Source organism: Misgurnus anguillicaudatus, chromosome 16, assembly GCF_027580225.2.
Source record: "Misgurnus anguillicaudatus chromosome 16, ASM2758022v2, whole genome shotgun sequence".
NCBI classification, from domain to species: domain Eukaryota; kingdom Metazoa; phylum Chordata; class Actinopteri; order Cypriniformes; family Cobitidae; genus Misgurnus; species Misgurnus anguillicaudatus.
The window spans coordinates 21,827,332-21,852,650 of NC_073352.2; the positions used below are offsets into that span (position 1 = coordinate 21,827,332).

General features: G+C 36.8%; 4 protein-coding genes across 5 annotated transcripts; 2 read left to right on the forward strand and 2 right to left on the reverse strand.

Moving 5' to 3' along the window:
* Nucleotides 1-279: 279 nt before the first annotated feature.
* LOC129422966 (serine protease inhibitor Kazal-type 1) lies at nucleotides 280-1,763 on the forward strand. Its single transcript, XM_055179122.2, has 4 exons — nucleotides 280-416; nucleotides 1,031-1,053; nucleotides 1,154-1,263; nucleotides 1,524-1,763. Exons 1-4 carry the CDS (start codon nucleotides 368-370, stop codon nucleotides 1,579-1,581), a joined length of 240 nt encoding a protein of 79 aa, XP_055035097.2. The 5' UTR covers nucleotides 280-367; the 3' UTR covers nucleotides 1,582-1,763.
* Nucleotides 1,764-2,491: 728 nt separating this feature from the next.
* sil1 (SIL1 nucleotide exchange factor) lies at nucleotides 2,492-5,017 on the reverse strand. The gene is made up of 9 exons (XM_055179117.2): nucleotides 4,645-5,017; nucleotides 4,437-4,569; nucleotides 4,195-4,303; nucleotides 3,968-4,073; nucleotides 3,676-3,864; nucleotides 3,468-3,589; nucleotides 3,291-3,387; nucleotides 3,042-3,206; nucleotides 2,492-2,918 (listed from the first exon to the last, which is right to left on the reverse strand). Exons 1-9 carry the CDS (start codon nucleotides 4,747-4,749, stop codon nucleotides 2,556-2,558), a joined length of 1,389 nt encoding a protein of 462 aa, XP_055035092.2. The 5' UTR covers nucleotides 4,750-5,017; the 3' UTR covers nucleotides 2,492-2,555.
* A 1,469-nt stretch (nucleotides 5,018-6,486) lies between these two features.
* spdl1 (spindle apparatus coiled-coil protein 1) lies at nucleotides 6,487-17,280 on the reverse strand. The gene is made up of 13 exons (XM_055179123.2): nucleotides 17,241-17,280; nucleotides 11,848-11,917; nucleotides 11,272-11,436; nucleotides 10,996-11,172; nucleotides 10,543-10,737; nucleotides 10,288-10,437; nucleotides 9,994-10,092; nucleotides 8,999-9,109; nucleotides 8,769-8,909; nucleotides 8,589-8,692; nucleotides 8,318-8,505; nucleotides 7,774-8,062; nucleotides 6,487-6,651 (listed from the first exon to the last, which is right to left on the reverse strand). The coding sequence occupies exons 3-13, from the start codon at nucleotides 11,434-11,436 to the stop codon at nucleotides 6,495-6,497; spliced, it is 1,776 nt and encodes a 591-aa protein (XP_055035098.2). The 5' UTR covers nucleotides 11,848-11,917; nucleotides 17,241-17,280; the 3' UTR covers nucleotides 6,487-6,494.
* A 4,940-nt stretch (nucleotides 17,281-22,220) lies between these two features.
* On the forward strand, nucleotides 22,221-24,785 carry hnrnpa0b (heterogeneous nuclear ribonucleoprotein A0b). Of its 2 annotated transcripts, XM_055177690.2 has the most exons (3): nucleotides 22,221-23,347; nucleotides 24,084-24,213; nucleotides 24,503-24,785. In XM_055177690.2, exon 1 carries the CDS (start codon nucleotides 22,286-22,288, stop codon nucleotides 23,213-23,215), a length of 930 nt encoding a protein of 309 aa, XP_055033665.1. In that variant the 5' UTR covers nucleotides 22,221-22,285; the 3' UTR covers nucleotides 23,216-23,347; nucleotides 24,084-24,213; nucleotides 24,503-24,785. The 2 variants fall into 2 exon arrangements, with proteins under 2 accessions (XP_055033665.1, XP_055033663.1); XM_055177688.2 differs by lacking the exon at nucleotides 24,084-24,213.
* The last annotated feature ends 534 nt before the right edge of the window (nucleotides 24,786-25,319 follow it).

The following is a 25,319-nucleotide window of genomic DNA, read 5'->3' on the forward strand; positions in this document are numbered from 1 at the left end:
ATTTATCTTTATGCTTAAGTACCTAGCTCTTTTGTCTTTGTAATAATAGGCCAGGAACATCTTTCTTTATCTGTTTCTCGGCAGACACGTTTTCATATACTTCAACATGGATTATAACTATAAGGTTTCAAGGGTTTGCAGTAACCTTATACTTTTGTTGAGAATGTTCTTTGTTACCATCACATTGTTGCAAAAACACAACACAAATGCCCTTGTCATTGTGGGATTATTTTATGAATGTCACCGGTCAAGTTTTTTAAGGTAGTGGGAGGAGTGTAAGGTAAATCCTAAAGCTACAGTACATGACCATAGAGCTCAGATCACCTGCTGACTTTCACACTTGAATACGTATACTCCAAAAGAGATCATGAAGTTGGCTATTCTGTTCTGCGTTTCAGTCTTTATTACCCTCTCTGGTAAGTATCAATATGATATAAAGTATAACTGTACAAAATATGTGGATTATTGTATAATGCTAAAACCATATCTATATCTTTCCAAAATGTTGTTATTGGTATATCTATAGATTCAGAGGTGTCTTAAAAAGCAAGAAAGATCTAAATTGTCTTTTAATTTCTTTTTAATTTAAATGTTTTTCATTCCTAAATATTCAGACATGAGAAAGTAACAGCTGACGCCACTGTTATTCAAGCCCTTGGTCTAAACTAACTAAGGCTTTGATTTGTGTTATTAGACACTAAAAATACTAAGTTGTAACCTATTGAGTCAGATAATTTTGTGGTGTTCAGTTAAATGTGTTAATTAAAAAAATATATATATATTAAGCTTGACTGAAGTTAAAAAATAAATATAAAATGAATGCAAATAAAATAATGGAAAGATGTTTCCTTGAGTTACACTGATCACAAGATCTGATTTGTTAGTTAGTCATTTGACAAATATGACAAGCGGCATAGAATAAACACATACGCAACAACTTGTTTAGCAGCATTCTTATTTTAAAAATGTCTAGAAAACAAGGCTTTTCCTGGTTCATTTCTCATAATTTGTTCCATTTATGTTTTTACAGCGGCAGAACCAGAGCCCAGAGAGGTGAGTTATGACAATTTTATGATGACAAAAAAGTTATGACAAAGGTAACTGTGGTTAATGTTGGTTAAATTTAACAATCTTTCTTATATCTTTATAATAGGCCAACTGTGACCTAGACGCTAATGGTTCGTGCACCCGTGAATACAATCCAGTATGTGGAGAGGACAAAATCTCATATCCAACCGAGTGTGTGCTATGCAAGGAAAACAGGTTAGTCCACTGACCATAGCTGATAAATAGTGTCTGTCTATGCAAAGTAGATGTTCTGTTTTGATGCAACGAAGGCTGAAAGTGTGAGAAATCTCAGGGTAGTTCCAGATGTCAACATTGAATCATTAACTTATGAACTTGATACGTTTTGGTAAACAGATTTGAAAATACAATACTTGTATTTTTATTACTTAGTTAAATTTTAGAACAATGCAAACATCTTTTGTGCTACTTGTGATGAATGCCATGTTTCTGTTTAGGGACCGTGGCCAGAATGTCAAGATACTGCATGAAGGAAAATGTGATCCTATCCAGTAAGAATACCGTAGGCAGCTGAAAGTGATTTTCTGTCATAGATAAGCCAGTATACCTCCATAAGGCTATACACTATTGGAACGTTATCAAACACCACCTTGTCATGTAATGGCATGGAATAAAACAATCAAGCATATATATAATTTGTTATAAAGTTATTGATTAAAATCTATACTTTCCAACAATCATGTGCTGATTTTCTTCACCATTATGAGCCTGCTTTAAAACGACATGGAGATACCAGGGGTCTCCAACCTTTCTGTTGGCAAGGGCTACCACAATGGATGAAACAATCTGAAGGGCTACTTTTTGATATCGTCTACTCAAAACTTTTTTGTTTTACTTGTTAATTTTATTTTATATTACTTGTTGATATGTTTTAGTATTGTTTAAAATGTTAACATATGTAAATCAAGCAAAGCTAATATAAAAAATATGTAAGGTAAAGGAGACCCCTGCTTTATACCACAGTAAAAAAATCTGGGCAAATTAATTTTATCCATGTCTTTAATTTGCTACCAAATTATTAAAAAACTTTCAAACATTCTAATTCTGATTTTCTTTACCAATACTTGCTGTTGTGACTCTCTTTTGAGACCTACATACTGTTTATCATATAAAAAAAAAAAGGGTCATTTTAGAAAAACTTTGAAAGCTTAAAAAAGCGAGAAAAAAAAATCTTAATGACATATAAAAAGAGTCATAAAACAATAGTTATATAAACATAGCACTCTAGCAGTGCTAAGCTGTTCACTGTTAAAAAAAATTATTTTGACTGCTACTCAATTCTAATTAAACCTAATTGGCTCCCATTGATTTGACATTTTAAAGGCATCTCGAGGATGTCTGCATACATCATCTTAGGCTTTTTGAGTGTTTATAGAACTTCCTAAATTGAGCAACCAGACCAATCCATCATTCAAAAGTCTTTTTATTAGTTCTTGATGTTCCAAGACGAAAACAGTCCCATTTTACACCTATTGCAGTTTAACCATCATAGAGTCCACAAGAGCCAGGATCTCTCCAAAGTACCCATCCTCTTCCCCTACGTCATGCTCTGTGAGAACCAGTTCTCTGTACTGTTTTTGCAGTTCATTAAGAGAATAGATCAGTGTGGGGTTTTGTTTAAACTGGGTCTGACATTGAGCCATCATGGCAAGCAACGTGCGAAGAGCTTTCTCTCTCCAGTCGTGCTCAGGAGATGCTAAAAGTTCAGGGACGAGGTTACACCACCCCTGCTCTACCAACACGGGAATAAGGGAGACTTTGTCGTATTGTCGCAAACGCTCCTGGTGAGAGGAATCTGGTATGATGTCCATGCCCACCTGTGATATCAACTCCTACAAGGGAAATAACAGGTGACTCTGTATACGGTGTAAAAATACATTTTAAAATAATACACCAAATAATAAATATGTCTAAAGGGAGGTGCATTGTGTGGAAACCTGTAACCAAACACTTACCTTCTCAATGATCATATCATATAGGATTGTGATGATTCTCACACGCAGGGCCTCTGCTCCTGTTGTTTGAAATAATTTACTAAGCACTTGCGCACCACCAAGCTTTAAAAAGTGACTTTGAGCAAACGGGAAGTGACGGAGCAGTGAAGCCACAGCAAACAACACCTGTATTAGATCAAATCAGTAGTGTATTCATCTACATTTGTGGTATAAATAATGATATTGTAATACTAAGAGATATTGTAATACCTTTTTCTTAACCATCATGGGTCGCTGAGTGGCAAGCAACATCAGCAGCTTTTGTAATGCACCGCCTTCCACTGCCTCAACTTGCACTGAGGGGTTACTAAAGAACAAAAAAACAGTAAGTAAAACCTTACGGCAGTGTAAATTGGTTAGACTTTTGACTGTAATAATGCCAGTAACCTAGAAACAGCAGATCCAAGCACAAAAGCAGCGCTCTCCTGAAGACGAATGTCTGTATTGTTTAACGCATTTACTACCAGCTGCATTCCTCCCATGGACACCAAATTTTGGGCATTATCTACCTATTAGAAAATAAAGTGAAAACATTCAGGGATTGAACATTTTTTAGTCTAGCAATTGTGTTTCACAATTGTAATTAAGGCATTACCTGATGCACAAGGTACTCCAGGTCATGAAGAGCAGTTACTTTTTCTTCAGTCGTGCTGTTGGTATCATTGAATTGGTTTAAAAGTCTCCTCATAACTTGAACATCCGTCTCCACCAGCATGTCAAGTGCTGCCATGTCTTTTTTCAACTCCTCCATCGAACGAAATTGGGCCCTCACTGCATCTTCTTTCTAGACACAAATTTTTTATTAAAGATCCAAATAACATTTAGTCATTCAGCAAACGGAATAAGCCAAATAAATGAGTGGTTAGGGATTTTTCAAATAAGGTTACTTGTTTAGTGTCTGCAGAATCATCCAATCCTTCTTTAAACTTTTTCAGGGCCTCTTTCAACTCTTGAGAAGTGAATGAAGGGTTCTGCACGTTCATCGTTCCTGGCCTGCTCCACAAAGGATAAACAGAAAATAACTTAATAAGAAGTGTGTGTATAATGTGTCCATTTATTTATTTAGTTAGTCATGCATTTTTTTTATGATCCTACATATCTTTTATTACTGTACCCATTTCCATCTCTCAAATATTTGAGACGTTCCTCTTCTCCTAACTTGACCTCTCTTTGCCCGGTCTGAAGATTTAGTCTGACATGAGAGCCTGCTGGAACTGCTTGACCTAAAGCATTTATTATGTACAAATTAATCATTAAAATTATGGGGGTGATTTGGTAATCATGAAAAGCTATTTACCCAGAAACATTTATCCAAAGATAAACAGTCAGCCATGTGACCCATGGGAATGTACCCACCTGGTCTGAGAGTTTGCCACTTGTCTGTGGGTCTAAACACCTCCAGGTCTTCATCATCATCATCCTGTAACTGTGACTCTTCATCTCTGTTTAGATCATCAGTGCTATCTTTTATAGTTAGAGCTGTTGGGGACTGCAGGTTCAAAAAAGCTGTTGTTGTTGTTAAAGAAATGCGTACAAACATCCCAAATACTGTAACAAATCTTACCTTCACATCGTGGGCACGTACGAGATGAAGACTGAAAAGCCAGATGGTGATTATTAGCCCAAGAGTGCAACTCCTCTTATTTTGCATTGTACGTATCATCAGCATAATGTCAAACAAAAACAATTACTACAACAGCAACTTCCATAGACAGTGTTGTTCAATCACGTCCATAGTACACAAGAGACTACCCGAATATAAAATCCACCGCGTTACCCATCTAATTACTGAACATGTTATTTTTTCCTCATCTATAATGTTAACATTTATTTTTATAACAACCTGCCGAGCTTAGCCCCTGTAAAATGCAACTATCCATAAGAAACCAATGACAGATACCGCTTAAACTTCCGTACTTCATCTGAAAGTGATACGTGAACCAATCAAATAAATGCACACGGTTATTTTTGAACAACGTCATTCTATTCCGACTCGGCGATTGGGTAAAAGAAGAAACACTCTTTCATGACGCAAACAAAAGCAAGATGAGCCTCGCGCTCCATTATTATGAAACTAATTCATGTTTTCTTTTATGGATTTTGTAAAAATTCAATGACATTGTGTTATATCGTACGTGCAAGAATTAACTAAAATTAAAAAAATAAAAAAATAAAATAAAAAAGGTGTAATTGGATTCTATAATGATAAACTATTGACAAAATTTAGCACAGCCATATGCAAAATTGTGACACCTCACCTACTACTTACACTAATCTCCAAGATGCTCCACAAGCTACTGCTGAAGGAAAACACATGGCAGGAGATTTGCTAATATCAAGTAACTGTCCTTGTTATTCAACATCTTGTTTTGCATAGTGCTTATCAAAAGTGCATCAAATGCAAACACAGAAACTATTGACCAAAATTGAGCTTCTTGACCAACCAACACATCATGCTGCAAATATGTGTAAATATATAGGAAATTAATATAGTAAGCAAGTTTAAAATGTTTGCATCAATTATCAGACTGCATCAACTGTTTTATTAAATGTCATACTTAGTTTATTACATTACATAGGTAATATTTACTGTACTATAATTCATGTACATAAACAATAGACTTAAAGGAACACACCCACATTTTGGGAACCTAGCTTATTCACCGTATCCCCCAGAGCTAGACAAGTCCACACACACCTCCCATCCATGTGCGTGCCGCAACTCTGTCCGACGCAGCCCCCGCTAGCCTAGCACAAAGACTGGAAGTGAATGGCTCCAGCCAGCAAACTGCTCCCAACAAGCGACAAAACAACGCGAGCATTTTCCCACCCATGTGTTGTGATTTGTATAGTCACACCGTGCACAAACAACAAGGTCACACGAGACACAGCCATTCCTCAACCGTATACATACTTGGACCACATTCCCAGAAGGAAAAGCAATACTACTTGGGTGGAGTGATTTGCACGGAGCACCCAAGAAGCCCCCTGGTGAGGAGCAGAGAGTTCGCTCAGAGTTGTGAAAATCACTCTTCTGAGAATATAGTCCAAGTATGTATACGGTTATCTGTACACGGTGTGACCACAGGAATCACAACACACAAATAAGAAAAATTTTGCGCTAATCTGTCACCCATTGGGAGCAGCATGCCAGCTGAAGCCATCCACCTCCAGTCTCCGCGCCAAGCTAAGTTAGCGGGGGCTGTGTCAGACAGAGCAACAGCACCCACAGAGATGAGAGAGGCATGCGTGGACCCATCCAACCCTGGGGGATACCGTGAACAAGCCAAATTCCCAAAATGTGGGCGTGTTCCTCCAATTATGTATTATTGAAAACATCACCTTGTACAAAAAATTCCCAAAATACTTAAATATATTCTTTTTCAAACTATACAATGAGTTCCAATAGCAGCGTTACTGTTGAGCACATTCGCTTGCCATAGTTTTTTCTGAACTGATGTGGGTGGGCTGTTGATACTTTTTCTTCTTCTTCTCAGCTCTCCAGTTCTCCTCTCCTTCATTGCTAAGTGTCTGATCTCCAGCCTTATTATTGCAGTCACTTATAGGAGACCTGCAGGAAAAAATCAGTTTGTGGTGGTTTAAAATACAGCTCTTAAGGGCTAAAATGTCATAAATTAACATTTTAAGGTACTGCCACAAGTGTGATTCTATTAGTAAAAACTTCAATATCAGTGACAGAAGAGCTAATAATGCAATAAACATAATTCAGGGTTCCCACACCTTAGAACTTCAAATTCAAGGACCTTTTAATGATTTTCCAGGTGAATAACCCTAAACTTCAAGGAGTAAATGTGGGGACACGTTTCAAGTGAGAGCAAGGTTACATCATGTTACCTTTTAAGATACACTGTTACAGTCACTGTGGAATGTGTATATCAAATTCAACCAATGGTGAGGCTTAACAACAAAGACAGGGTAATGCGGGTGCCAGGAAGTATATCGCTATCTGAAATATTGCCAAAAACGGCGTTACAGGGACGCAGGAAGCATGGCAAGGGAGACGCAGCATCTCATTCCCTTCTAAAGGAACAACAGTTACATACGTAACCTGAGACGTTTTCATGTGTCAAACACAACTTTGCAAAAAAGCATTTTGGTATGAGTCAACATTCGTGTACAGAAGATAAAAGCATTTAAAGAAAACAGTTTAGCATGTGCGCTTAAAAAGTTTAGAATTTTTATGATATTATCCTACACTACATAGGGAATAATATGGATTTTTTCCAGAAAACTTCTTGCATAAAATAGATTCAAGCACTTTCAATGACCTGTATCTATGTATGTATATTTTCAAAAACTTCTCTTGAATTTTTTCCCCAAATTCACAAAATTTCAAGGACCTGTGGGAACCCTGATAATTTCATCTCTTAAAAAACACACACATATACAGTACATATAGCTCCTATATATTAATATTGCTGCTTTAACATAAAGCTACATTGCTTATTCATTTTTTTTAACATCAACTTATACTGTTCAACATAGATTTTGTCTTAGTGTAACAGGATCATATGAAATTAAAGGTCAAAAGAAGTTCCTCTGAGCTACAGGAAAATGACGAATGAGAAGCGAGTGTCCTCAAAGCCCAAAAAGGAGAAAGAAGACAAAGACTGTAAAGTTGACAAAGCCCAGCAGAAAGGAAATGGTTTGGCATGCAGAAGTTGGCACTGACCTGGGTGGATCAGGAATGCAGATTGGGGGATCCTCACAGATTCTGACAGTTTTGCTCTCGCGAGGCAGGATTGGGTTGGGCTCTGAGGTTTGTGCAGGCTGTAACGGGACCACAACCGGCTTTTCAATGGAAATACTGCATTTGTGCTCTTGTGCATTTTCACTCGGGCTCTTGCTTGGCTCTGTATCCATGTTTACAGTTTCCTCTTTGCTAGGTGCTGATTTTACCTCTGGAACATCTACTGGAAACTTCTCACGCCGACGTTTCTGGACTTGTCCTTTATTCACCACTGAGTATACAATGTCACATTTTAAAGAACAGGTTACCCAATTCCATTGCATTTTCTTAAAGCTAACAATAAAACGTTAACAATAATGGTGAATGAGGTGACACATTTTGTGTTTCATTATAAGCATGCGTAAATTATGAAGAAGTAGTTTGTGTAAACAATGGCAAACCAGTAAGGGGAAAAAACATGAAATACGTATTTGAAATACAAAGCATTTTATATTATAACTCAGAAATGAATTAAAGATTTAATTACCATTGGGTGTGTATTTTATTTGTAGTTCTTCAAGCTTGACTTGAAGCTTCATATTGTCACTGTGTCTTTGCTTCAGTGCTTGTTCTGCACCATAGAGTTTCCTCTCCAACTCCAACACTCTCTGACTTTCAGAGAGAGCCTTCATTCTTGCCATGGACAACTCATCCTTCAGTTTGTCTGCATCTTTCCTTTGCACATACATATCAAAATGTTACACATAACTTAATTGCTACTTGCCTTTAGTACAAGTATGTGTTGAGAAAACACTTACTTTGAACTTGTAAGTTGCATTTTTAATAGGTCTGTGTAGTAAGTCTCATCCACAAGTTCAGTTTCTTTAGACTGGACAGATGGATGTTGGTCTTTAACTGTCCTCTGTTGGTAAAGGAGATAGTAGTATTGTGTAATTGCTTAATGTTTGATTTAAAAGATGCAATGTAAAAACACTTACCTTTTCTTTCTCCAGTTCTCGTACTTTCATCATTAAGGTCTCTATCTCATTATTCTTTTCGGATAACATGAACTGCAATCGTTCAAGTTGCGCTGGGTCTGCCCGATTGCCCTGGAGCTGCATAAGGGTGGCTATCTGCATCTGTAACAGAAGGAAACATATATGAATTATCTTAGTAATGCAAAAGAAAGTTTTTTTTACCTTTTATTGTGTTTTTTAACATTTATTACCTTCATCCGGTGCATATGTTGTTTGGTGAGGGCGTGCTGTTTTTGTAGAGACTCATACAGTCTTTTCATACTGTTTAGCTGCCTCTCCATTTCAGCTCTCTTGTCCTCCACCTGTTAAAATCTCATATTTTTAATATCCAATAACCAATGTCTTTTAATTTTCTTTCAACAGATTTAAAATAATTAGAAAAATAATATTTATAGCTTATAGTAATGCAGTCTTTTCCTGTAAAATTACGTTGCATTGATATATTAACGGCCAAATTCTCATTTACTACTTTTTTGTCTAGGAAAGATGCCTCCTTAAAAACATTTAGGGGCAGTCAGTGTTTATCCTAGTCCCAGACTAAAATGCATGTTTCAGTTGCATTAATTATAAAACGTCTTGCACTGACATACACTCACCTAAAGGATTATTAGGAACACCATACTAATACTGTGTTTGACCCCCTATCGCCTTCAGAACTGCCTTAGTTCTACGTGGCATTGATTCAACAAGGTGCTGAAAGCTTTTTTTACAAATGTTGGGCCATATTGATTGGATAGCATTTTGCAGTTGATGGAGATGGGCCATTTTAGTACAGTGAACTCATTGTCATGTTCAAGAAACCAATTTGTAATGATTCAAGCTTTGTGACATGGTGCATTATCCTGCTGGAAGTAGCCATCAGAGGATGGGTACATGGTGGTCATAAAGGGTCATGATCAGAAACAATGCTAAGGTAGGCCATAGTACCATGCCCAATTGTCACTAAGGGGCCTAAAGTGTGCCAAGAAAACATCCAACACCATTGCATTAATGAAAAACTTAACGGGTGTCCCTAATAATCCTTTAGGTCAGTGTATTTTAACATATATTTGTGCCATTATTTTCTGTCAAGATGCACACTAGTATTGTTTTTTTGTAAGGTATGTTTATAAAAACTAGTTAAATGTCCTAATATAGCTAAGGCGAATCAAAACCATTCCCAAAACTAAAATGCTCTCTAATGTACCTCAGAAAACAAGGAATTGCCTTTGCTGTTTGGGTCTTGGGCTTGCTGTAACACCTGCTCCAGTTGGATCTGAAGATCCTGGTTTGCTTCACGAGCTTTCTACATTGGGTAGAACAGAAATGAATAAAAGTCTTCTTGTATAGCATCATGTATCACAAAACTTAAACAAGCAAACGTCCCCAAAATTCAGGATTATTACCATATAATAGGTTTCAAATATATTTTTTGCATATTTCCCTTAGAAGGACAAATATATGTTTCATGTTTTTTCTTTAAAAAGATATATTGACATACCTCTAAAGCATTGTAGCAGGACACCGCCTCCTTCTCTCTCTCTTCCTTTTCTTCTGTGATTCTCTCCAGTTGCCTCTGAAGGGTGGTGTTGGCCAAACGCAGCTGCTCTTCTTTGTATCGTGCCTCTTGAAGCTCCTCTTCCAAAGTTGCCTGCAAACCAAGGTCCCACCAAAATACTTACAACCACTCAGGCCTGGCACTGTGAATTTCTACTAAACATTGATCTATTAAAACATTACGAAATATGAACTTTACCATAGCTGATTCCATTTCCATCTTCTGCACTTGTAGCTCAAGAATCTCAGAGGACATGGTTTCATGTGCACGCTCCGTAAGAACACGCAGCTCCTCTGTTTTGTTGTGCAGCGATTCAGATTGCTGGTCCAGCTTGTGTCTCATCTGTTTCTCCGCAAGCTGAGCCTCTTCTAAATCTGCCTTCATTTTCTCCACCTAGAAAAGCATTTTATTAGAAATGTGCACAAAGTCACCTTACTTTTCTTTAAAGCAAGAAAGACCTTCGAACATGGATCTCCAGCCCTGCTCCTGGAGAGCTACTGTCCTACAGAATTCAGCTCCAACTCCAATTAAACACCTGCTAATAAAGGGCTGGAGATTCTCGCTTTAGAAGATATGGATGATAAACAAATATTGGGGCATTTTCTACTTATGACAAGAAAAACATCTTTATAGGGTGAGACAAAAACATACATTGTTTTTTAAATCACTAAGTTCGAGAGCATGGTTCCTCTCCATCAGAGTTTGCTGCTGCTCCAGTTGATGTTTTTGGTGATTTTTCACAATGTCAAATTCTGATCGCAGACTCTCCAACATGCGGGCTTTTAACTCAACTTCCCTTTGTAATGTATATTTCTCTTGCTCCATGGTCTGCAATCAGAAAACAGTATCAAAATGACATTCTGTCATATTTATAAATCATTTATAGATCAAGAGGGATGGAGAAACAAAAGGTGTGTCTGTCAATACCTCAATGACATTAGACATCTCAATTCGCTGCTCCTCCAGTTTGTTGTGCAGATCCATTTTGTCATCCAACAGTTGAAGTCCATACTGACCAGCTCGCTGTAAAGCCTCTTCTCCCTCATGCACTTTCCGTCGCAAAGCTTTAATCTCCTCCTCTAGATTTGACATCTGACGTGTTTATTGTTTGTAAAAAAAAAGTGTGTGGTTAGCAGTGTATAAGCACAGCATATATATGTTTGTATTTGGAAACAGTGTAACGTTAGCTAGGATTGTTCATGTAAGTTAGCATGGCGCTACTAAAATAATACGTTCGATAAGGTACCCAGACTAGACATATAATAACGCGTAATTTTAATATAAAAGGGTCTACTAAAGAGATAAAAAGCTAAGTTACGAGGACTTTTGTTATTGGTTAAGTTAACGTTAACGCCTTTATTTCTCTAAGTTAAGTTACGTTCCGCCAATCTTTAAAACGTCAACTAAATACACTGCGTAATGTTTAACGTTAACATAAGCTTCTGTTGTCACATTAAAATAACAGCTAACTTACAAAACAAACTAATATCTAAACACATTTACCTTGATCAGTTATTTCAAAATGTAGTTTATAACAAAATCAGTCGTTAAACTCTCCCAACTGCTTTCTAAGCTAACGTTAGTTCTTCTTCTTCTTCTTCTTTCTTTTTTACCGGCGGTTGGCAACCAGCTTAATGGAGCATTACCGCCCCCTCTGTTCCGGAATATGGACCTGATAATAGGTCTACTCTATACTTTTTAATGACATATATACTCACATATTAATAAAAAAAAAAAAAAAAAAAAAAAAAAAAAAAAATAATAATAATAATAATAATAATAATAATAATGAACACCTTTCTAATCCTACATTACCTCCCTCCTTTCCCCCTATATCTATCTCAAATCCTATTATATAGCCCTGTCTCCTTCAGAAAAGTCATCAGTACCCTAAACTTTGCCCTATCATTATCACCCAGCAAACTTTTTAAAGTGAACTCCTGTTCTCCTATCTCCCTAAAATCACTACTCATTTTGTCTCTTTGTTCTATATAACTCGGACAATCTAATAATACATGTTCTACTGATTCCTCCACTCGACATTCTTCACACAATCCTGTTTGATGTTTGCCTATCATTTTAAGAGTTTTATTTAACATACAATGACCCAACCTTAACCTTGTTATAACTATTTCCTCTCTTCGATTACCACCTACCAACCTATTTCCTATGACACTATTCTGAATTTGATATAACTGTCTCCCCCTCTCCTCTCTATCCCACCTTACCTGCCACATTTGATTTATTTTCTCCCATACTATGCTCTTAACCTCTGATTTACTAAGGCTAATTTGCATTTCTATATTTTCTTTCAATAATGCCATTTTTGCTAGTTTATCTGCCCTCTCATTACCCCTAATCCCCACATGAGCTGGAACCCACATAAACTTGACCTGACTGCCCTTACCGACTATATTTGTGCTTAGCTGCAAAACATCATACAGAATATCTTGTCTACTTTTTGATAGAAACGATCTTAAGCTTCCTAAAACTGAAGACGAGTCCGAGCAAATCAACGCCTTTACCTGTTCCTTCTTCTCCATCCACCGTAATGCCTCCAATATTGCCAACATTTCTACAGTGTAAACCCCTAACTTGTCCGATGTTCTTCTACAAATTTCAATCTGTTGCCCTGGTATTGCTACTCCAAATCCTGTAACTCCTGTCTCAGGATCCTTTGCCCCATCTGTATAGATCTGAATAAAATTACCATATTCTTCTCCTACTCGATTCTTAAATACACTCACTAAATCAATTTCCTCCCTCGCTTTCCTTTTTTCTTCTAAGACAAACCAGTCCACCTCTGGCCACATCATCTTCCATGGAGCTAATGCTGGGAAAACTACTGTAGGACTTAGTCTCACATTAAGTATACCTAAATCTTCAGCTATTTTATTTCCAATCCTCCCAAAATTTTCTCTTACATTTCGATCATTCTCCCAGCACTCCTTCAATACTGCTTTTGTGGGATGGGTGTCATTGTGCCCTTTCAGACTAACCCAATAATTAGCCATCAAATGTACCCTTCTTAATTCCAACGGCATTTCACCCATTTCTACTTGTAAGGCTGGAGCTGGTGATGTCTTGAAAGCTCCGCAACATACTCTCAGTGCTTGAGTCTGTACCACCTCCAATTTCTTGATCAGGGATTTGGCCGCTGATCCCACTACTATACTACCATAGTCCAACACTGATCTTATTAAAGCCACATAAATACTTTTAAGAGAAGAGCAACTAGCTCCCCATTCTCTTCCTGTTAAACATCTCATCACGTTTACTACCTTCTTGCACTTTCCCTCCACTCTCCTAATGTGCTCCGCAAATGTTAATCTTGAATCAAATGTCACCCCCAAAAATTTAAATGAGCTTAACCGTTCTATCTCTCTACCATATAACCGTAACTTCTTGTCTTCTTGTATTCTTTTCCTGGTGAAAAAGACTGTTTTTGTCTTATCTATTGAAAATCTAAACCCCCAATCATATCCCCACTCTGCAACTTTATCAATCTCACCCTGCACCTTTCTTATAACATACTCTACCTTCCTTCCCCTTTTCCACACTGCCCCATCATCAGCAAATAGAGATCTACCAATATCTTCTTGTCCCTTTACAATACATCATTAATCATTATGATAAACAACAATGGACTTATAACACTACCTTGAGGCGTACCATTTTCAATCGTATACTGACTTGACATCTCTACCCCTATTTTCACCTGAATTTTCCTTTCAAACAAAAAATCTTTAATCCAGTTAAACACCCTCCCTTCTACCTCCAACCTATTTAACTTGATTAGCAAACCCTCCTTCCACATCATATCATAGGCCTTCTCTATGTCGAAAAATACAGCAACTACGCTGTCTTTATTAGCTTGAGCTTTTCTTATCTCAGTCTCTAATCTTAAAACAGAGTCCAGTGTATTCCTTCCCTTCCTAAACCCACTCTGACATCTATTTAAGACCCCTCTTGACTCCAGTTCATATGACAGTCTCTCCGTTATCATTCTTTCCATAATCTTACATAAATTTGACGTAAGAGCTATAGGTCTATAACTATTGGGGTTAGTAGGATCTTTGCCAGGCTTCCTGATAGGAATCACTACTGCTTCTTTCCATTCACTTGGTAATTTTCCCTCCTTCCACACTTTATTATATAACTCAAGCAACTTTAACAGTGATCTTTCTCCTAGATGTTTTAACATCACATAACATATTCTATCTTTCCCTGGAGATGTTTGCTTAGCTCTTTTAATCGCTCTCACCATCTCTGCCATTGTGAATGGCTCATCAATAACCTTTCCTGACTCCTCTTTTTTGTCTAACATTTGCAAATTCTGATTCATAGTTATTGCCCTCCTCCTTCTCTCCTCTTCTGACAAGTTTTCTGAACTATGAATCTTAGAGAATGATTTGACCATGACCTCCACCTTTTCTTTATCAGATATTGCTATATTCTCCTCAAATGTTAGTACGGGATAATCCCATTGCCTCCTTTCTCCACCCATTCTCTTTATCATACCCCATACTTCACCCACAGAAGTAGACCTACCAATCTCATCACAATATTTTCTCCAACTTGACCTCTTAGCCTGTCTTATAGTTCTTCTAACCACTGCTTGAGCTTTCTTATATTCAATTAAATATTGATAATTGAGTGTTCTTTTAACCAGTCTAAATGCTTTATTTCTTGACCTCACCGCCTGCTGACAATCCTCATTCCACCATGGCACAAGTCTTCTAGTACCTTTACCTTTCGTTTTTGGAATGGCTTCGTCTGCTGCCCTGTTAATTGCTGAAGTAAATTGCTTATTCACTTCATCTATGTTCCCAGTCATATCTATCCTAGTAACTAATTCATCACCCAAATTCTGAAATTCTTCCCAGTTAGCTTTTCCAAATATATACTTAGGAATCCTTTTCTCTACCACATCTTCCATTCTCCCACCCACTGTGCATAATACTGGATAATGATCACTCCCCACCGTTGATGCTGATCTAACTTCCCAAAAACTATCCCCAGATAAAGTATTAGACACTAAAGTCAAATCCAGTACTGATTCTTTCCCCGTTAGTAGATTAATCCTAGTTCCTCTCCCATCATTCAGACACACCAGATGCTTTTCATCTATCAACTCTTCAATTATTTTCCCATTTTCATCTGTCTGCTCACTGCCCCACAATGAGCTATGGGCATTGAAATCTGCACACCAAATTACTCTTATCCTATCTTGACCTTGTATCTTCAATAAACTATCTAAATATAGCCTTCCACATGGGTTATAATAATTAATTATTCGTAACCCTCCCACTCTGTCCCACATGTCCACCACCAAGTACTCCTGATCTATTTCCTTGTTCTTTAACTTATATGGGATTCCAATCTTTATAAACGTAGCACATCCTCCACCCCCTCTTGTAATCCTATCATTTCTTAATCCAATATAGCCATGAATAACAAATTCTAGATGTGGTTTCAACCATGTCTCTTGAATACATATTACATCTGGTTTTACTTCTAACTCATTTATGAAATGTTTAAATTCCTGGCCATTTGCCATTAAACTTCTAGCATTCCATTGTAAAAGAATAACCATTAGAATTAACCAACCCATGACACTTCTTGGCTTGACTGAATAGCAAGGTTCTCCCTTACTTCCTCCCATGTCAGTCCTACTAATCCCAGGTGATTAATTGCAGCTTTTACCACCAACTGAATTTTATCATTCTTAGACTTCACTTCTGCTGTACTATTTATTACTCCTGCTATGAATGTTACCAGGTCTCGTTTTTTCACATACAACACATCTTCCGACCGTTGTATAGGTTTCATTATTCCCACATTTTCTATCTCACTTGTATTAACTTCCCCCTTCTTAACCACTTTAACTGCATCTGCATAAGATATCCTTCTTTCCACTCTTATCTTTTGTATTTTTGTCTCTTTCCTCATTATTTCACATCCACCATAAGCCACACTATGATCTCCTCCACAGCTACAACACTTTGGTGGGGTCCCTGTTCCACAATTTCCATATTCATGATCACCACCGCACCTAGCACATCTTCTCTGTCTATTGCAATTTTTTGCAGTGTGTCCAAACCTCTGGCATCTATAACATCTCAATGGCTTTGGCACGTACATCCTCACTGGATAGCTCATGAATCCCAAAAATACCTTTTTTGGAGTATTTTCTCCCTCAAATTCTATTGCCACTGATTCACTATCTCTTAGTACTCCTTCTTTATTTGACTTCAATCTTTGGACTTTCATTACATTACCCCCCTTAATCTTCTTCTTTAATTCCTCCATGCTAACATTTGTTGGTATTCCCGTGATCACTCCTGTGCATCCTACTTTTCTCACTTCTCCCACCCTCCCTACATATTCCACTTTACATTTTCCCATCTCTTTAATACTTAATGCTCTCTCCAATTGCTTTTCATCAGCACATTTCACCATCAAATTTCCATCATTAAGGACCTTTGCATATTGTATGTCCCCTATCTTCTTAGACAAAATTGTAGTTAACATAAAAGGGTTAACTTTCTTCATGTTTTCCTGATCCTTCTCATTAAATCGTATTATTACAACATATTCTTTATTTCTTTCTTTCTGGACTGTCTCCAATTCTTTTTCACTTCCAGAGCTATCATCAGTTTCATTTCTGACTCTCTTTTTCCCTTTATCTTTTTTACTACTCGTCTGAGCCCTCTCATCATCCCATTCACCTTCTTCCTCTTCATTATAATCCATTCTTCCCCACCTACCTATTTCTGATCCATTCACGGAACAGTCGTGCCCAACCGCCTAAAGATACTATTGATTGAATTTTCGAAATGCCGCTCAGAACAGTTGATCGCCAACAAACCAGCGTCCACGTGTCTCACCTCGTCCTAACGTTAGTTTGAATTCTGCACCAATCGTCAACCACATATCGCGAGAGAACGCGAGACTCTGACACAACAACGCTCTCTACTGACCCTCAGTGGTAAGTTCAAACACTCCAACAAAAGGATTCCCAAGCTTTCATTCCAACTATCAGATTAGATCAAATTTTCAAAGAGATTCATTATAAAATATTAAATGGTGTATATCCATCCAGTGAATTTGTACAAAAAAGATGTAGAATTGTAACCAATATATGTGTATTTATAACATTTATTTTACTACTGTGTCAATGTTAACAAACTATGGCTGGATGTTTATGACTGGCTTCACCATACTGCCTCATCTTGTTGGTAAAATTCTACATACACAAATCAAAATATATGAACTTTAAAACCTACATTTCAGGCATTTCATAATGATTTTTTTCTCTTACCAAAGCCCTTGCTATTATGCAAAACAAGAACGCCACTAAACGTTCTCCACTATTAAAGAAAAGAACCTAGATCAAAAGCCCTAGCTCTCAAATTTTGTTTGTTTGTTATTTGTGTTTGTTTTATTTTGTTTTCCTTCTACGTGATGTATGCACCTGTTCCTTACAGTGTAATTTAAAGGTGTATTGTACTTTGAACTTTGGTGCTTTGTTGTTTGTACTGTATATGTAAATTTTGAAATTAAAAAAAAAAATAAAAAGTAGATCAAATTTTCAAAATGGGTTGTTTAAAGCATCAGTTTCTGTTGTTTAAAACTTTTTAGTAAGACAAACTATATGATCCAAGCAGAAAAGAGGATTTCAGGAACAAAAATTTAATAAAACTTTAAAAAAATAGGCCTACTAATACTTATAAACCTACACTAAAATATATTATATATAATATATTTCTATCATGTAATGTTTACACAAATGTATATATATATATCTTTTTTTGTTTTAATTTGCTGTTGATAGTTCATCATTATAATGATAAAGTATTTAAAGTATAACACTGCTACCAGTTTAACCTTCCAGTCAATAAAAAAAGGGTAAATAATTTGTCAAACAGCTGTCAACAGCAAACAAAAAAAAGAGCTCAAACTATCAAAATCAGAGCTCAAACTATCAAAAGCAGTTTTTAACTGCATCTCTTAAATCTGGTAGCCTATTTTACAGATAGCCACTGGGGCGATTTCCCAGACAGGTCTTATCTTAGTTCCAGACTAAAATGCTTGTTTGAGCTACCTTTGTTTAAAAACACATCTTGTACTGACATATCTTAACATATTCAGTGCCGTTGTTTTGTCTAAATATGCACACCAGTATTGGTGTGTTTGTTTGTAAAAACTACTAATGGGTAGTTTCCTGGACATCTTAAAACAGAGCTAGGCCTTAGTTTAATAGGAAATATAACTAGTTTTAACAAACATGCCTTACTAAAAACATTTCTGGTGTGCATTTTATGGCAAAACAAAGGGAACTGATGTATTTTAAGATATGTTCGTGTAAGTTGTTTTCAGTTTGGACAGCTCTTACATTTATTTTAGTCTAAAACTAGTCTAAAAAACTGCTGCTATTTAAAATCCATGTTCCAATGTATTTCTGTATATTTGTTTGTATTTTTTTCATTTGTAGGTCAGAAAACAGACAGAATGTTGAATTAAAATTTACAAAAGGAAGGGAATTTTTTATTGTCTCTAAGTAACTAAGGAGGGGGGTGGGCGGTTTCCGGGACAAGGTTTTCCTAGTCCCAGACTAAGATTTGTGTTTGAGCTGCCTTATTTTTAAAACACATTGTACTGACGTATCTTATATATCAGTACCATTGTAAGTTTTTATAAGGATTATTTTTAAAAACTACTCCTGGGGCCAGTTGTTCGAATGTAATCCATTTGGATTTTGGCTTTAATCAGATTAAAATTTTAAAATGGGTTGTTCAAAACAAAAAAATGGATTCTGAATTTGGATTGAATCACATAATCCATTCTAAATTTTGATCTGTATTATGTCGGCACTTTGTGTTGTTCAAAACTTTTTAGTAAGACTGGGATTTGTTTGATCCCAAAAAGTAGGATTATTAAATGGATCCCAGCAGAACGGTGGAATTTAGGAACAAAAATTTAATAAAACTTATAAAAAATACTAAAATAAATAAACCTACAGTTAGTCTAAAATACAACATTTCTATCATTAAGTATATATATAGTTTCCCGGAGAGGGTCCTAGACTAAAATAAATGTAAGAGCTGTCCAAGCTGAAAACAACTTATGTAGAATTTAATGTTCATATAGTTTGATTTGTGTATGTAGAATTTTACCAGCATGAGTAAATTATTAATCAAGTAGCCTACTCATCAATTTTATTGTCCAAAATCAGTCCATGTCCTGAAACAAAAAATGTTAAATACATAATTTTGCATCAGCATACACATAAGTAATGTTTTTAGTAAAGCATGTTTTTTAAAACTAGTTATATTTTCTAATTAATCTATAGGCCTAGTCCTGGTTTAAGATAATCTCTGTCCGGGAAACCACGCCATAATGATAAAGTATAACAGGCTACCATTAAAACCTTCTACTCAGTTAAGAAAAAAGTCCATATAAATCCATGTGTTTATGTTTAATCTATATCTGTTTGTTTTTGTGGGCCATAATAACAGACTGAATGTTAAATTAGATTAAAATAAGGGAATGTTGCAGGGTTTTTTTTGGTCTCTTCAAGTAAAAACACTTAGTGACCCCATACTGACCAAACTACCTGTTTTTTTTTACATAGCTGATAGTCAGTATTGACATGTGATAACATTTAGAACACTAGTAATCCAGATTTGCTAAACTGAAATATGTATGGATCAGGGTAATTCAATACAATTTTGCTTTGAAAACCATGACAAAGTAAAATGGTTTACCTGATCCTGGATAGCATGGGATTTCCAAATCTGGTCATTTTGATCCACACTCTAAAAAAACAAACGGTGCTATATAGAACCAAAACTGTTGATTTGAATCCATAGAAGAACCGTTTTTAGTGCCATATAGCACCGGTGAAGCACCGGTGAAGCACCTGTGTAGAACCATATAGGGGCCATATAGAACCACTATATAGCACCACATTTGGTTCTACATAGCACTATATGGTTCTACACAGGTGCTTCACTGGTGCTATATGGCACTTAAAACGGTTCTTCTATGATTACGAGCAAAGAACCACTTTTGGTGCTATATAGCACCGTTTGTTTTTAGAGTGCAGATTCAACTTTTTGAACAACTGGCCCCTGGATTAATCTAAACCCTGTCTGGGAAACCGCCCCATAAACACCACTTTGACCACACTATCTGCTGTATTTTACATAGCCAAGCTAGTAGTCAAGATTGTGATATGTTGTGATACTGTTTAGAACAGTCCAGATTTGCTAATGTTAAAATGTTTGTATCTTGTTATGGGTGATCCAATACAGTTTTGCTTTGAAAAACCTGCTTTTTGAACAACTGGGCCCACAGATAATCTTTCTAAAACCCACCAAAATATTTTTAAACTGAAATTTGGGTAAAACGGTGCACAATCATTCTATTTGTCATTATGAATGAAATATACTTGTCTGACCTAATAATAAGGCAATATACAACATGTGGTAAATATGTACTTTGATTTGTTCTATTAAACGATACCATATTTTAAAATGTATTCTATATTAACACGACTACTCTTAGTCAAAATAAGTGTTATTCTGCAGTAAACAAAAAAGTCTAAACCTTGCCATATATGCAGCCTTGACCATCTAGGGTCATTCACATCACCACATGCACATAACAGCTTGAAACCTTGCATAAGTTTTGTCTCACACATTGATGATGGATCTGTTTTGCATAGAAATAGACAAGGACACTCACATACGGAGACATTATCTCCACCCATCTGCATTAAGTGCCATCAAATATCTGTGAAGTACTGGCTCCAGACACTTTTTCTGTCATGCAGATTTCAGCTATCAGTTTCTATCACCCATTTTTCACAGCTGAGTGATAGCTCACCCTATCCTCTCAATTGAAACCTATTATCAAAGAAGGAAACTCTTAAGAGTTGGAAATTAAATCATTTTTCTGTTGTATTTACATAGTTTACATATGAAGGATATACAAAAGTCTACACAAAAGGTGTATAGCCTATGTGTTTATAAAAGATTGAGAGTGTGTACTAAAATATTTTGCCAAAATGTTAAATATATTTATAAACCCTTAAAAATAGGGCCTGTATCACTTGAGTCTAAGAAAAGAATATAGTTGATACTGATACATTTTATTACATTGTGACCTATGGCACAAAGGCTTGGTTTTACAGACAATGCTTATAGCTAAAGCCAGGACTAGGCCTATAAGTTAAATTAAGACATTTAAGCATTTATTGTATAAATGTTACAGGTGTGTTATTTTGAGACAAATAATTTTTTTGACAAACCGAGGTTTTTTTAGTCGATACACCTCAAATATGTTTTAGTCTAGGACTAGCGATAAGCCTTGTCTGTGACACCAGAGAAAAAAGATTGAATGAATTAAAATTGAGGTTGTCTTATGAATGTTTTCTGACCATTTAATCTGACCTTGAAATCAAATTTGTATGCATGGAAGTGTTGTATCACAACTTTGTTTAATTTCATTTTTATTCATCTTCTATGAATGAAAGTAACTTATAAATGTAACATAAAATGTACACTGTGTAAACTGATATGAAGTACAAAGACGCTTGCTGTTACTGTAGCCAACATATATTATAATACATTATATTATAAAGCTAATAGAAATCAAATCAACAACATTTGGGCATAAACTGTGATAATCAAATGTTCTTCTTTAAAACAACTATAAAAAATCAAATTAAACTGGAAAAGAAGTACAAAATAGATCAAACTGACTTTAATCAAAAGCATTATATGGCGATTTAGGGCGGGGTTTAGAAAGCCCGCTTTTTCCTTTGTGTGGGCGTGGCTTTCTACTGAAAAGAACACTGCGTCATGACGAAAGCTGTTTAAAAAAGGCCTTTTGCTCGGTGTTGTGCACGCGTTCAAGCGCACTAGCTAAAGACATGTCGGACATGAATCAGCTTTGCAAGCTCTTTGTTGGCGGTTTGAACGTCCAAACTACTAATGACGGACTTCGTGCTCATTTTGAACAGTATGGGGCATTAACGGATTGCGTGGTGGTCCAAAACGACCAACTTCAGCGGTCTCGTTGCTTCGGCTTTGTAACGTACTCCACTCCCGAGGAGGCTGATGCAGCAATGGCCGCTAGGCCACATGTGGTTGACGGCAAAGGCGTTGAGCTGAAGAGAGCCGTGGCTCGAGAAGATGCGGGGAAACCCGAAGCTCTCGCCAAAGTGAAGAAGATATTTGTTGGCGGCTTAAAAGAGGACATCGAAGGAGACCACCTCACCGATTACTTCTCACAATTTGGCGCGATAGAGAAAACCGAAGTGATCACCGACAAAGACACCGGCAAGAAGCGTGGATTTGGCTTTATCCACTTTGAAGATAACGACTCGGCCGACAAAGCGGTCGTGCTCAAGTTTCATATGATCAACGGGCATAAAGTGGAAGTCAAAAAGGCGCTAACGAAACAAGAAATGCAAGCAGCCGGTGGTGCCCGGGGCGGCAGGGGGAGAGGAGGAGGAAGAGGCATGAGAGGAAATCAAAATGGCTTCGGTGGAGGAAGAGGAGGCTACGGAGGTGGTTATGGCGGAGGCTACGGAAGCAGTGATGGCGGCTATGGAAGCGGAGGCTACGGTGGTGGTTACGGCGGTGGTTATGGAGCAAGCTACGGAGGAAGCTACAATGATCAGATGGGAGGCTACGGTGGTGGAGAAGGTTATAGTGACTTTGGCAGCGGATACGGTCAGCAGTCGTCCGGTTACGGGCCCATGAAGGGTGCAAGCACGTATGGCGCTAGAGGCGGGGGAGCCCCGTACTCCCGTGGCGGCGGGGCCGGTTACGGCAGGGGCGGCTACGGAGCCTACTAATGGCCACGTGGGACGGGAAGAGACTCCGAAACGTGTCCCCTACATTCTCTCGAAATGATCACATTCACCCGGCCATGCAAGCGATGGCGGACACTGTGAAAAGCATACCTTAAAGACTTCAATTCTTAACAGGTAGGAAGAAGATGTCTTCCCAGAAACCTGACTTGCCCGACCAGCTTTAGTTGTAGGACGTGTTCTGTATCATTTGTTCAACGTTAAGGGCGTACAGCAAGGTGGCCCCTATTGTTTTCTTATTCTTTTTAATGCAAACAGTTCGCGCAAGTCTTTATAATCTGTCCGCTGCCCATCAGATTTGTTTTAAATTTTGTTCAATAATGGCCATTTACTGCATTCCCAGTAGTCTCTCTGCATGCGATTTGTGTCTCTGTAAATCCCACCCCATCTTTTTTCAAAATAGTCTATCCAGTTGGGATAGATTAGGTTTCGTTTCAGTCGTGTGACTTTTATTTTGTAGACTAACACATAAACGCACCATATGACACTTGCTGAGTTCAGTTTAACGCTGTATTGAGTATCTTTACATCCAGCATCTCTTCTGTATTGTATATTATGTCTTCGGATCAAACCTGTTAAACATTGTTATGCATCTGTATGTTACTTTTTTTAAATAAAACTTTCACAGCTAATTTATCTTTTCTCAAAGGCGTTTGGTTGGAGGACTTAATGATAACTCTGTGTGGAAACATTTTAGTAAGAACGCACTATTTACACACCTAATTATATAATAATGATTAAAAAGTGATATAGTAAATTATAAGACTGTCCCGCAGCCGAAAACAAGTGGTCTAGTGCCATAGTCATGTTTTAAACTAAAGGGTTTATATTTACTCTTGATTCCTACATTTAGGTTTGCTTTCAGTTATTCCAGTACTTCAAAATAGCTGTAGCAGATTGTTTGTACAGGGAACCTGTTCAGTACCTGGGTTCGATTGTGATAGGACTGAAATATCTCATTAGGATATCATCCTTCGATCTAGGTATGTAATCAACCTGTCTTTACTACGTGTTGGTCAAGTATTGCATTATTTTATTAAATAGATTATATTAAGCTATTTATATTGCTCTCTGCCCATAAGTGAAGTGGATCTACTGTATTTACCTCAACTGGAGCGTTGGATTTTGGGTCTGCGTATAACAAAGGGGCTTATTAGGGCATTTGAGGTGTTTTGCCCATTTATAGATTTTTCAACTTTTCTTTATTACGTTCTAGTATACATGTTGACATAAACTAACATATTTTTTCATCTCTTCCTGTGTTCCTCTCAGGTGGCCTTGGATACTGGACTCTACCCACATCTGCTGTGGCCATGGAGTTTGGTTATCTACAAGACCCATCAACTAGCTTTTGTGTGTAAAATCCTATTTGGGTGTGGAGGACTGGGACAGCTGTGATTACAGTGGAATTCTTATAAAACTATTAGTCATGCATTAAAAAAATTCTAAATCCAGAAAGTTTTAAACTATCAATTAATAACTGCACATGTACTGTTTTAATTGAAATGTTTTAAATGATTTTTATTTTTCTAATAAATATTACAATGTGCTTTTATTTGTGTGTGTTTTTTAATTCAATAAAGTGACAGTGGTTCATTCATATGAGAGGATAGTCTCTGAGGTCAGAAGGGTAAAAGTCTAGTTGAAAGATTTTTTTTTTTTGTGATTTGGAGAACTTTAATCTCATTTCAGTGTGCATAACATAAATGTTAAATATATTTTAAGTATTTAAAGAAAAGTATAGTGCATGTTGATGCATGACAATGTGCAATTTTAAGAAAATAGGCAGACAAAGATGGTGTTGTTTTTGTGAGGGCTACAAAACTAGTAAGTAACGCTATGTGATGCATTAAAAGATTAAAAAGCAACATTATATTGCTTGTTTAGTCTCCAAAATATCATGCTTTTGCAATGTAACGGACAAGAATAGCAACCATCAGTTCAAACAAACATTTGTACATATTATGTAGACCTAAGATCAACGTGGCTATAAAATGTAAATGTCCTATTTCAGAGGGAAACCACATGCTAAGCTAGGAAAGTGCGTTTTAAAAGATCAAGTTTATAAGGATCATCTTGTATTTGTAAA

Coding starts and splice junctions, on each gene's coding strand:
- LOC129422966 (XM_055179122.2), top strand. CDS start 368: ATGAAGTTGGCTATTCTGTTCTGCGTTTCAGTCTTTATTACCCTCTCT. Junction 417..1,030: donor AGTCTTTATTACCCTCTCTG/GTAAGTATCAAT, acceptor ATGTTTTTACAG/CGGCAGAACCAGAGCCCAGA. Junction 1,264..1,523: donor GTGCTATGCAAGGAAAACAG/GTTAGTCCACTG, acceptor GTTTCTGTTTAG/GGACCGTGGCCAGAATGTCA.
- sil1 (XM_055179117.2), bottom strand. CDS start 4,749: ATGCTGATGATACGTACAATGCAAAATAAGAGGAGTTGCACTCTTGGG. Junction 4,570..4,644: donor TACGTGCCCACGATGTGAAG/GTAAGATTTGTT, acceptor TTGAACCTGCAG/TCCCCAACAGCTCTAACTAT. Junction 3,388..3,467: donor CTTGGATCTGCTGTTTCTAG/GTTACTGGCATT, acceptor TTTGTTCTTTAG/TAACCCCTCAGTGCAAGTTG.
- spdl1 (XM_055179123.2), bottom strand. CDS start 11,436: ATGTCAAATCTAGAGGAGGAGATTAAAGCTTTGCGACGGAAAGTGCAT. Junction 9,110..9,993: donor GCAATTCCTTGTTTTCTGAG/GTACATTAGAGA, acceptor AGATTTTAACAG/GTGGAGGACAAGAGAGCTGA. Junction 8,506..8,588: donor ATGCAACTTACAAGTTCAAA/GTAAGTGTTTTC, acceptor GTATGTGCAAAG/GAAAGATGCAGACAAACTGA.
- hnrnpa0b (XM_055177690.2), top strand. CDS start 22,286: ATGTCGGACATGAATCAGCTTTGCAAGCTCTTTGTTGGCGGTTTGAAC.